The 13113-nt window shown below is 41.7% G+C and overlaps 2 protein-coding genes across 2 annotated transcripts in view; both read left to right on the forward strand.

Annotated features, from left to right (window-relative positions):
• Positions 1–13113, forward strand: part of LOC144994858 (uncharacterized) — a 193931-nt gene that overhangs the window by 104229 nt on the left and 76589 nt on the right. The gene's annotated exons all lie outside the window — the stretch shown is intronic.
• LOC101167346 (neuronal acetylcholine receptor subunit alpha-7-like) overlaps positions 10556–13113 on the forward strand; it is a 44387-nt gene continuing 41829 nt past the window's right edge. The window contains exon 1 of the mRNA XM_004066284.5: positions 10556–10989. Coding sequence (XP_004066332.1) covers positions 10920–10989 — 70 coding nt within the window. The 5' untranslated portion in view covers positions 10556–10919. The remainder of the gene's footprint in view (positions 10990–13113) is intronic.

A 13113-nucleotide genomic window follows, 5' to 3' on the forward strand; every position in this document is an offset into this window, starting at 1 on the left:
GCCAAACATAAAATAAGTCAGGGAGACTACTGACCCAGCCACGTTGACCGTCGGAGTCAGCAGCTCCCTGCTAAGGCTGCCTAACAGAATCTATCTATCCAAAAGAAATAAACAAAGCCCGTGAATGAGGACTACCAAGGCCCAACCCCAAACTAAAATAACAAAACCCAGAAGTATAAGACTGCTGAGGACCTATAGGGAATCAGAAGAGAAACAACCTACCAGCACAGCTCCAACACAAAACAACTGCTCCTCAGCCTCCTGCCTGCCCCTTCTGCATGTCTTCCCTGACTTAAATAACTGGCAGGTGCTGATCAAGACTATTGGCTTCACCTGCCAGGTGAGCATTGTTTTGGAATGCAGCAGCAGCAGCAGCAGCAGCAGCAGCAGCAGCAGCAGCAGCAGCAGCAGCAGCAGCAGCAGCAGCAGCAGCAGCAGCAGCAGCAGCAGCAGCAGCAGCAGCAGCAGCAGCAGCAGCAGCAGCAGCAGCAGCAGCAGCAGCAGCAGCAGCAGCAGCAGCAGCAGCAGCAGCAGCAGCAGCAGCAGCAGCAGCACATAACACTCAGCAATGTTAGTCTGCCCAAGATTTTCTAGAAACACTGCTGTGTTACACAAGATCCTCATCTGATGTTTCTGCTCTTTAGGGATTCCAGTCCTCTGATGATTTTCCCCAGTTGCTGTTGTCTCTGATTAACAAAAACATTAACAGTTGTTGACTGTGGCAAATATCCCTCACATTTCGTTTAGCAGAGAGTTGAGGCCTCTCACCTCATGTAACCCTTGTGCTATCCTAGGCACTTTAACATTGGGAGTTGGGTCATCTAGACCCACTAGACAGTGCTCTGAACCTTTTTTCTTCAATGATTTGTGATCTTCACTGGTGTCCATGGATTACATGAAATCTTTCCACCTTTATCCACCTTTGTCATGGTAGGGAGAACACGTCAATGTAAGGGTGGGGTCATCTAAGATAGCACAAGGGTTAAAAGGAGAAAAACAAGTGGAGCTCTGCAGTATTCTCTGTATGCAAACAATAAGTACAGTAGTCATGTTTCCCACTCTCTGCAAGCGTCATTTACAAACTCTCCTAACATTAGTGTAAAGAACGCAATGCACAACCACCTTGAGTGTAATGACAGCAATCCACCACTAAAAGGCAGCAAATACATTCCTTTTTATCAACATCTGGTTTGGTTTTCCTGTTTTTTTTTTCTTGAACAATGAACAGATAAAAAAAATGACAGAAATTATTCTTTTTAATTGTAACAACAGAAAGTGAGATGGAGCCCACTACAGCAAATTACAATGATAAAACAAAAGTACATTTTCTTATTTATCTGTAATGCCCTTAATTTGAAAAACAGTTATCACTAATAGTCTTCCTCAATGATGTCATAGAGTTTTGCTCCTTGACCTAGTTTTTGGAGGGAAAGATGTTTTTATTTAAGTTATTAAAAATGTAAATGACTTACTTGAAGAGTCTGACCTCAGCTTTCTGTTGTATTATTCACAGCTACTGATCTGAGTCAGGCGGACAGGTGTGTGTTTGTGAGTGCACAAAAAGTGTTCATGTGACATGAGCAGACCGGAACAGAAGAAAAAATGCTTTAGTCTTAATGTAGATGATTCTGCTTTTCTTTACTCTTTAAGCCCTTATTATTATTCTTTTCTCTGTAATTATCAACAACATGAGAAAAAATCCTCCACATCTGTCTTCTTCTTCCCATAATATTTGAAATGTCTGAAAAAGAGAGAACCTATTGATAATCAAGTTTCCTAAAAAATAGAAAAACCTGGCTTGTGTGTAGTTCATTGAGTAATGATAAACTAGAAAGAATTTATATGTATACATAAACTGCTCAAAAAATAAAGGGAACACCTAAACAAGTCAATGTTACTCCAAGTCAATCCTACTTCTGCATGATCAAACTTTCCAATTATTAAGTTGGACTGATTCACAATCAATTTCACAAGTTTTTGTACAAGTAAAATAGACAACAGGTGGAAATAATAGGCGATCAGTGGCTCTGCAAGTGCTGACCACAGACATCTTCTCCGTCGTTATGGTTTCTCTCTGATGTTTTGGAGACCTTTGAAAAGCGACAGTATTGTCTCTCCAGCGGTACCATGAGATGGCGTCTGCTACCCACACAAGTGGCCCGGGTAGAGCAACGTATCCAGGACGGCACATCAATGCGAGGAGCATTGATGTGCCGTCCTGGATACGTTGGATACGTCCTGGATACATAATGACCTCCACGAGGCCAGAAATGTGCATCTGTCTGCTCAAAGTGTTAGAGACAGACTCCACGAAGGTGGTATGAAGGCCCAACACCTATAGGTGGGAGTTGTGCTAACAGGCCAACACCGTGCAGGATTGGCAGATTCACCACCAGTCCCCTGTGCTCTTCACAGATGAAAGCAGGTTCACACTGAGCACATGTGACCAACGTTCTGCTGCTGCAACATCGTCCAGCATGACCTGTTTGGCAGTGGGTCAGTAAGGATTTGGGACCACACAGTTCTCCATGTGCGGTAGCCCGACTGCCATTAGGTACCCAGATGAGATCCTCAGACCCCCTGTGAGACCACATGCTGGTGTGATTGTCCCTGGGTTCCTCCTAATGCAATGCTAGACCTCATGTGGCTGGGGTGCGACAGCAGATTTTGCTAGACGAAGGTGTTGATATAATGGACAGGCCCACCTGTTCCCCAGACCTGAATCCAATTGAGGACATCTGGGACATCATGTCTCGATCCATCCACCAATCACAGGTTACTCCACAGACTGTCCAGGAGTTGGCAGATGCTTTGGTCCAGGTGTGGGAGGAGATCCTCCAGGACACCATTCGCAGCCTCATTATGTGTTCCTTTTATTCATTTGAGCAATAATAACTTGATGAATAAAGCAGGGTTGAGCCTAAAATACAAACAGATGTGTGCAGTTATATGTGTTGTGTCTCCCACACAGATCACACAACCGCAGTTAAAACAACAAGAATTTTCTGACACAGAAGGCTCTCAGCTTTGCTGGATAGATCAAAAAATACAAAGAAAAATATGCTATATATCATTTACAACTTTCACTGAAATGTTTACTCAAATTCATAAGACAATGTGGCGTATCAAGCTGCACTGTGGTGTTCTGTTCATCATAGATGCTTTACAACTGTGAACCTCCTGGTTCAGTGTTCTCTTTTTTGTGCTGAATGGCTTTGTCCTGAAAGTCTAGTTCCTCCTAAAAACACGCATGTTTCAGTTTGTCTTAAAGAACGACTTAACCATATACGACTCAAACTGCCAACAAGGAAGAGCAGATACAATCACACAACACCTGACCCTGACCTGCCTGCATCTCCTCCGGATTACTGACTTCAACTGCAGACTAAAAGCTCCCTCTGTTTTGCACATCAGCAGGCCACCTCTTTGCTTCATTTTGACTTGAAAAGTGCATAAATTCTTTTCTGTGACAACAAAGTACCAATGCAGGGGCAATAAGCAAGAAAAGATTGAAAAGGTGATAATGGAAGCTCTTGGGGAAAATGCTGGGAACGCAGAAGGACTCAATTTTCTGGTTGACATCTGTCGTCGCAGCTGAGGTTCATCTGGATGGAAAGACTGAAATGCATCTCAAGACCAAGCTTTACCACAGATAAAAACAATGTAAACAGGTGATAAAACAGACAGTTCATGACACCTTCTCCAAACGTGATGAGAACATTTTTAACACACTAAAACGGGCAAAATGTAGCAGAAAAGTCAGTGGAGCTATAAAGGATGCACACGGAGGAGCAAACGAGAACAAATTAGGTTAATTGGCCTCATTTCAGTCACGTGACGTGTTAGATCGTTTAAAGACAGAGTCATCAAGAGATTAGCATGAGCAGACATTCACTGATCATGGGAGACCCTTTTCTATTAACCGCGGAGCTAGTTTGCGATATTTATGAGGATAACGTTTTAAAGTGTACAGATCTCTTAGCATTGGTAAAACATACAAGATTTTTAAAGAAATCTGTGTGATACCGAATGAGCAGGTTTAGAATTAGCAGCTCATGGTCTAAAGGTCTCCAGGAACCGCAATGCAACAGCAGAATTCAGGGAGCTTTTTCTTGAATAAATATAACTAGCAGAGACATAAAAGATTCAACTTTGTGGCAAAACTGTCTAATTCTTTGATCTAAATGGATACAATCTAGATATTTATTATTCATTTGAGTTTAAAACTATAAATGAAAATGTGATTTAACTGAAGACCCATCATTTTTTACTTTTTATTTAGATCAACAAAAACAAAATGTCTAAAGGACATAACAGCTTCAAACATAAAAACCTGACATTTGGGGTATTTTTGTTTGTGGTCAAAAAAAATGTTTCATTACAATTAAACTAGGTATTATTTAAACATCTGTAAAAAAAAAAAAAGGTTATCAGATGTTTATGATAAGTCATCGCTGTTGTTCAACTCCCTACAAATGGAATTGACCCAATTTGGTAGAAGCCCGCTTGTGATTGGACGTCTCTCAAGGGCCTATACCATGCAAAATCAACTTGTTAAGATGTTAAGTGTATTCCAATGTTCAGTCCTCACATAACACCAAAGTGGTATTTTGATCCATTCATCCATTTATGAGCATTCCTCTAAAAACCTGCTCTCTGAGCACCGGCCCCTCCCAATGCACGAAATCGAGTGATTTCTCACATTGTGACATCACAAATTGAGAAACTGCCCCTTCCAGGAAGGGAATGAGAATAAAGCCCACTAATTAACTAAAGATTTTAAGCATTTCACATAGCATCAGCCTTCCATTCAACCACCTCCATCTCTGATTGGATGCAGGTCTGCACGCAGTCCACAATTTTCAACATCTGAAACCAAATGGAGCATGATGGAATAAAAAAACAAACCCAGATCTGTCTAAATCCCACATCAGGCAAGAATGAACAGCATTCTCGTTTTATGAACCATCATCTTGAAATGGGAGGTGGAGAGAATCCAGTAGAGGAGATTAGAGACTGCTGGACAGGAACTTAATCTAACAAAAATATGTGAAGCATGACTCAAAACACCAGAAACCCAAAGCCGAACGTCAACATGACAACACCAACAGCTTAAAAAGGTGACAAGACAGGTGATCAGACACTGAACAACTGAGACCACGGTCTTAAATATCCATAGGGGACTAATTACCTGAAAACAGAAGCAGCGGTGTTGATTTCTGCCTGAAACCTGTTGTGAGAATGACTGAGTGGCAGGGACAGAAAACCAAACTAAACCTGACTATCATAGATGACTAAATGGGGGTGTAGTGATCGGTTTAAACCATGATTCAATTCATTTCTTAGTGGTTTACAATAAGATTCAGAGTCAATATTTGTTCATTTTGAACGATCTGATTCACTGACCTACAATGGATCCAGGATGTGTTTAGCTAAAACTTCAACCAAAGTGACTCAGAGAGAAATACCTGCTGCTGAACAGTAAAGTTTTCCAGATTCCTTGGATTTTTTCAAGATAAGAAGTGTTAAATATGCATAAAAACAAACAAGTAAACTAGAATGAATGTCAAATCCATTCACATTTTAGTTTCCTAAAGTTCAGTCCACTGTTGATTTTCCTCATCCAAAGAATCCAAAGGGAATATTATTACAACATTCCAGCACAGTGGATGGTGACATGTCTTTGCTAAATTCAAAGTGTTTATAATATAGACAATATAGATTGTTATCAATTTTGTGTATTTTGAAACAAAGATTTAATGGTATAGGTTGGTTTGATTTGATTTGATTTGATTGGATTTGATTTGATTGGATTTGATTATGAACTTGCCTCAGACAGATCGACCTGGTTGGATCGTAGGAATTGAAATGGATTCATTGATTACTCGTTATACCACTCATTTTTTTCCGGGAAAATAATCTATAAGCAACTTGACCTTTTTTTCCAATTTAGGTCAAACACTTCATTACAAAGGAGGAACTGAAAACAGATGCATCATTTCATACCAACCACTGACAGACATGAAGATTGACAAATAATTCTGTACGACATATCGGTACAAAAAAAGGCATTTATCAACCTAAAAGAATTGTTTTTTATTTCATTTCTATTGATACACTAAACTATGTTAGGTTGACAAATAAACAATGTTCCAAACAAACAAAGAATGTGCAGTCACATTGAATTGATTTAATCAACAATATAGGATCCAGACACTCCTTAAAGGAAGCAAAAGTTCAACATTGCTGATTTTCTTTTGTCATAGAAATGTTACAGCGTTACAGCATTAAATGAAATTCTGTGTTTGAATGCAAAGAGTTGGTATCTTAAATTCATTGTTTGTTTGTTCTTTTGGGTTTAAGTAATGAAGTATTTCATCACTTCTTTCAGAATTATCTTTATTATTTCACAGTTGAACAGAAGTCTGACCAGTTCCAGCTGCCAGGATTTCCGGACTGACGTCCCATATTGTAATTCATTTCAGGTACCACTCATAGATGTCTTCTGAACTTTGTTTGCATGTGACTAAAGCTTTAGTCCATTTATTCATTTATGAAGCAACTTCCACCACCATTCGAGGTGGCCATAAGTGCTGTGCACAATATTACATCAATCAATAAATAACAAAATGCAATAAAAACACTTAGACGAGAATTGAGAACAAAGTGATTAAACCTGGAAAAGATAACAGTTCAACGAAAGATTCAAAACATAAAAGGTCAGCTAGGCAGAAACTTCGGCACCAGTTTAGCTTTACAACCTCATAGAGGGTAAACTCTCTAATAGCCGGTGGCACTTTGTTCCTGAATTTAGGAGCCAACGCAGCAAATGCACGGCCCCTCCGGAACTTGTGTTTGGTTCTTGGAACCAGAAGCACACACTGGTTCAAAGAACGCAGGGACGTTAGGGGGGATATTTTTAAAGCAAACCAGAGAGGTAAGAGAGGAGCAGTACCTGTGATTGACTTGAAGGTTTGTGGTTCTGACTTGTCCCTTAAATGTGGGTACATGCGGTTGTCTGTCTCTGTGTGGCCCTGCGATGAAATGGTGAACTGTCCGTGGTGAAGCCCAAATGAATGAAGAAGAAGAAAAATGAGTTTGACAAGGAGGGACAACAATTCTCTTAACCAAAATAAAAATAATAAATATCAAGAGTTAATACACTCAAACGCAAACATAAAAGAAACCAGTGTGATCCAGCATGATCCCATAAACACCCAGCCAGCCTCAGCCAAAGGCTGAAAGCTGCTCTCCACACGCAGCACTGCGTCCGACCAAAGCGCAGCGGAGGGAGCAGGAAACACAGGGAGATGCTCACATCCACACAGAAGGGAAGAGAACTGAAAGTCGCTGCAGGCGTGCTGGGGATTGTCTGAGGACATCACTGATGCTCACAGGCAGAGCTGCAGGGTGGAAAGAGAAGGGATGGACAAGATCAAGAGGGACAGATTGCAGACAGGCAGAGAAACATGAAAGGGAGTGTGGCTGAGTGAGGAAGAGAAGACAGAATGAGTGAGCTGTGATGAGGAAGCAGATCATGAGTGCATCTCACCAAATAACCACGTGGAAGCCCACAATGCATGCTAATGAGCCGCCACACTGGCTGCAGCACACACACACACACACACACACACACACACACAGAGCCAGGCGTTGCGTGTCATCGCTGCGTGAGATGAGATGCTCGTGTGCCTGAGGAGGCTGTTTATCCTGCTGACAGCATCACAGTGAAGTCGTGGCAGCCGTCTTGTTGGAGGTAATTATGAAGCAATATGTTATTACAACTTTGAGCGTGCTGCCTGATGTAACCCAGTGCACGGTTTTCACCATGATTCAAGATACTCGCAGTGAAGCATGTTAACATGAAATTTGGTTCATTCAACTTCATGCATTATCCGTGTTGCAGCTGGCGAACAGTGTTCATAAGCCAGAGGAGCAACGTTTGTGACAAAATGAGATGCCACTGAAAACTGCACCATCACTTTGATGCAGAACGCCTGTTCCTTACAGAAACAAGAGAGTTTCTGAGAAAAGGATTCCAGCTTCCGTTTGGGGAAAAAGTTTCCAAGATTGTTTTTTTAGGATTTCTCTTCTTTAAAGCTACAGTGTTGCTCACATCGCAAAAATTAGATAACTTACCTATTTATTTATTTGTTTCGTTTTATTTGTTTTATCATACATAGTTTTTTTGTGTTTCATCTATTCAGTGTATTTATTTTTATTTCATGCATCTCCATACATTTGATTTCTTTCATTTTAACCTCTTTCTTATTATGATTTGAGCCCCTCTTTCCTGTGGGGATCCTTTATGCCAGGGCTTGGCGGCTCTGGTTCAACGTTGCACCCTCACGGTTGTGGAATGGACTCCGTTGCGAACTCGGTCTGAGTGGGCACTGTGGCGATGCTCCTGTGGCTGAGAAGGGTTTAACACTTCCCCTCCCCTCCAGTTACACATACATCCCATGTTATATGTATGGGTTGATATGATGTAAATATGGGTTTCTATTTGAATTTCTCTCTGTATTTTTTTTAACTGTAAAGTGCTTCAAGCTACCCAATTATGAGAAGCCTTTTTAGTTTTATTTTTATAAAGTTTGATTTGATTTAAAGCTTTTTCTCTACTTCAGTCTTTGCCCAGAAGATGCCATCACATATGGAATCCAAAAAACTAGAAGTCAGCTCCTCTGCGAGGAGTTGTGCATTCAATCATCTCCAAACACCTCATGAGCCTTAATCTGTGCAGCCAGAAAGGTCCACCATATAAATATACATTGGTATCAACTATTTTGTTTGTAAGAGTCTGGCAATATGTATCGGGATACATCTAAAGTGTCAGGGGTGAAGCATCTGGAGCCACTACCAAGCACCACAATCTGAGTTTTTCTGAGGTACTGGAAACAACGTGGCACAGACTTTTGGTTCGGTACCCACCCAAAGCTAAAACTAAGTAGTGCATGTCTCATAAAAACAAAAACTGTGAGGCTGACTGAACATTTAGCATCTAACACAAGCTGATTTTCGTGAGACCTTGTTGTTTTGGTGCGATGTAGAGCGACTCAAAGAGGCTCAGTGTGCTCTGCTGCAAACTAGATGCCGGAGGTTGAAGCGGAAAACGTGAGTTAGACCCTGAAGAATGCTCATAAATTATTAAATAAATATCCTCTTGACAGCATTTGAATCGATACAAGTATCGCCAAATGAAATGTATAAATATATTGCCAAATCGATTTTCCCTACACCCCTAGTATCAACCCCACTCTGTAGAACCACCGATACACCAATACATGTGTGTAAAGTGTTAGAAATCCGCCCTTTCCACTATCTTTTCCTGGAATTACACCCAGTCTTTTGTTCCAATTGTGCCAAAAATACGTTTTTTTTTTGTCCACTGTCTATGTCTTTGGTTGATTGTCCCTGTGTACGCTCCAATGGCTATGCCCACTCTAATGATTTGTTTATGTCTGCTGTATGTACGAGACAGTGGACGCAAAAACATATTTTTGGCACAAATGGAACCCCATCTCAGGTAAGCTCAACAAACATCACATGAACCTCAGCCCTGATGTGTACAGGAAGCCTTTACACAGGTCACTGCCTCATGTACTAATCTCACCAGTAGTTAAAACATTGCAGCGCTCAGTAGAAACAACATCTGCAATCTGAAGGGACAAAATCTGATCTGCATATGTTCCCTCCAGCTTCATGGACTTTAGTTGGGGCTCTGAGAAGGACCTCACAGGACTGTGAAAAAAAGAAACAATTATGTCTTTCCTGCTTTTTCAGAGGTTTCCATTAAATTGAACAGAACACTTGATTGATACCCCCTGTTAGTTTTAAACCAAGCAATAACACAGAGACAAAAACTGTTCAATGTCAAGGAAAATACAGAGGAAAGTGGTCCATGCCATTCAGAGCAACCAGGACTAATCTGATCTGTCCATTAGAGAAACTAAATAACCCTCCACAATCAGAAATCCTTTAATATCACTGTACCCTAGAAACTTTCTACAACGAAATTTCTAGTGCGCTCCAGCTGCTTGAGCAAAATAATAAAAAAAAGTAACATACATATTAAAATGAAGTAGACAATAGAAAATATGTGGAACTATGAATATATACATTTTTACAATTAACACGTATTGCACAGAATTGTTATTTCCCTTCAGACTGTTAATATTGCAGATGATCGGTATAGGGTTGTTAAAGTGTTTTTAGCGTTTAAGGAGGGACAGGGTTGACCCACATCATCAGGGCGGGACACAGCAGTTCTCCTGCATCTGAAGGACAGTGGACGCTACTCTGAAGACCATGAAGTTCACATTGTGATCAGAGGACAGATGCTGTAAAAGAGGACTGGAGGAAGCATCTGAGACCTTCTGAAAGCAATTCTGACTTGGCACATTGCTGAATTTAAGGGCAGAGGTCCCATTCCCTCCTGCCACACACAATAGACCGCCCCCTTCCTCCGGTCATATATGTGCTGTCATTAAAACAAATAAATATTTTGCTTTAGAGAGAAAGTTTTACTTAAGTGTGTGTGCATGTGTGTGTGGGGGTGGTGGTCTGCTTCTTAAAGAGTTATCTCATGCGCGCGAGCGCGTAGCGGGGTTTGTCACGCGGCGGACAGGTGGCTGTCATCATCACCCTCCTCATCATCATTATTGTGCAGACGTCCCAGGAAGCGCGCGGCTGGCTGCGTTGGATGCATGCGCGCACACAGCCAGGAGCAGCGGGAAAGGAGCAAACCCGAACGCAGAGTGACTTCTAAAGTGGCACCCAGGGCGCGCTTGCGCGTGGATGTGCGCGCACAATCTGCTCCAAACATCGGACAAGGTTAAGGAGAGAGAAGGAGCCGGAGCAGCAGCCTGTCAGGGTTTTCTGGGGGTCTCAGAGATTTCTGCTGCGCTGCTCCTGCTGTCATGGAGCCTCAGAGACGCGCCGCTTCCCTGCTGCTCGGAGTTTCTCTGTGCGCGGCTTTCTGCTGTCAAGGTGGGCTGTTCTCTCCTTTCCTTCTCATTTGCCAGTTATTAAAAGCAACGCGCAGGTTTCTTTTCTGTCCTCTGACTGACCATCATGCTGGTCTGAAGTTCAGAGTGAAGAATGCTCCTCTGCTATTGAGTGAGGGGTCTTTAAACTTGCTGGATCAGTGTTTCCTCGTGCCTGTTACTTGAAGGGTCCCTCATTATGAATTGCAGCTACAGGCGTGTTTAATAGGAGAGTGCTGAATCTGCTTTTTTATTTTTATTTTGGTTGAAACAGTTTCTATTGCAAAGACAGAGAACATGCAGTCAGGAGCTCCCTTTCTCCCGGATCACATCTTTAAGATGCGCCCATGATGCAGGCTTCATATGAGGGAGCTGAGTGGACGTGCGGCTCTCTGAGCCCTTCGGAGCAGTGGTGGACTGCGTTCTGCTGGTGCAACCTTCAAAGCTTCAGAAAGAAACGGAAAGGAACAGAATGAAGATCATAAAACAAAGATGCATGCTCATCACACACTGTTCTAAAGAATGTGGATCATTGGGCACCATGACAAAGGTTGCAGGGGCAAACTGTAAATGTGGACATTTGGAAGCTGCATGGCACTCAGAAATCAAAAGGAAAAACCTGCCACAGCTTTAGAGTCTCTGGTGAAAGCTTTTCCACAAGGTCACACGTGTAGATGCTTGAAAGCCCCAGAAAATGTTTCTGCTAATGACACTGAATAAAGTTCCTTCTGGGTGACATTAGACAGACACTATTGTTTCAGTTTTGAGCTGCTTCGGTTTGAAAGGATGTAAATATGACACAAGGGTGATTTGAGCTTCTGGATTCAGAATACATCACAGAAGTGTTGGTGGCAGCTGATTAGTGGTTGTGGTTTCCTGAGGTCAGTCAGTCAATGTTAGGTTGTAAAATGAACTTGAATAAAAAATGACTAAGAAGGAACGTAAAGGAGAAATGACTTGTGTGTTTTGTTGTGTTGGCAATTAGAGTCCCGGCATCTGGATGTAAAATCTTCTTCCTTGAAACGTTTCACCACTCATCCAATCGTCCTCGTCAGTCTCAGTGGTGCAGGGTTCAAGCCCCCACACATCCTCCAGGTGGGCACCCGCATGCCTGCATTTGAAAGGCTCAGTAAGGGGAACAAAGAGGGGAAAGCAGAGCAGCAGCACTCAGACTGATGAAGCACTTGGATGAGTGGAGAAACGTTTCAAGGAGGAAGATTTTACATCCAGATGCCGTGACTCAAACTGAAGATACCTGGATAATTGACAACCTTTGCTGGCGTTTTGTTTGTTACATCTTTCTGGGATTGCGTTTGAGGATTCTTCAAACCTCACAAATTGTCAGCAGCAGACATATTAGAGACTTATTATAGACTTATAGATTATAGACTTATTGCTTTAATAAATCACACACTGAATTCTTTAGATATAACTCTTGTGCTATCCTAGGCACTTTAACATTTTTGAGTTGGGTCATCTAGACCCACTAGACAGTGCCCTGAACCTTATTTCCTCAATGATTTGTGATCTTCACTGGTGTCCATGGATTACATAAAATCCTCTTCACCTTTATCCACCTTTGTCATGGTAGGGAGAACACGGCCATGTAAGGGTGGGGTCATCTAAGATAACACAAGGGTTACAGAATGGCTCAAAAAAGCCCAGCTGATCTCAAAACACAAAACATGGATACAGAAATTTTTAAAGACCCACTCCCGTGAAAATTGTATTTTTGCTGTTTTTAACATGTTTTTGTGACATTTTACTCATGGTGGAAGACATCGATAGAGAAAATTGAGATTAAAATTGCATTTCTCTGTATTTCTTTATTGAAATCATTGTGAATCAGGAGCAGACAAAACAAATGTAGTTTGAAAAACATTGTATTTGTGACACGCAGAGTGCTGCTCCACTACATTCTGTAGAAAAATCGATCCATGAACGTCTTTGTTTTCCTCATCTGAGCTGGAATCTAAAGTTTGTTTTAAAAATGCCAGCGCAGTGATACAGAACATGTGTGATACACCCTGAAAAACCGCGTTGGTCAAGCTCCAGATTGGAAAGTGACTTCAATGGAAGTTCCAGTTCTCCACTGTCAATGTGAGCACCTTCAGTCGCTTTGACCCAC

This window comes from Oryzias latipes, chromosome 1 (genome assembly GCF_053564925.1).
Source record: "Oryzias latipes strain Hd-rR chromosome 1, Olatipes_Hd-rR_3.1".
NCBI lineage: Eukaryota > Metazoa > Chordata > Actinopteri > Beloniformes > Adrianichthyidae > Oryzias > Oryzias latipes.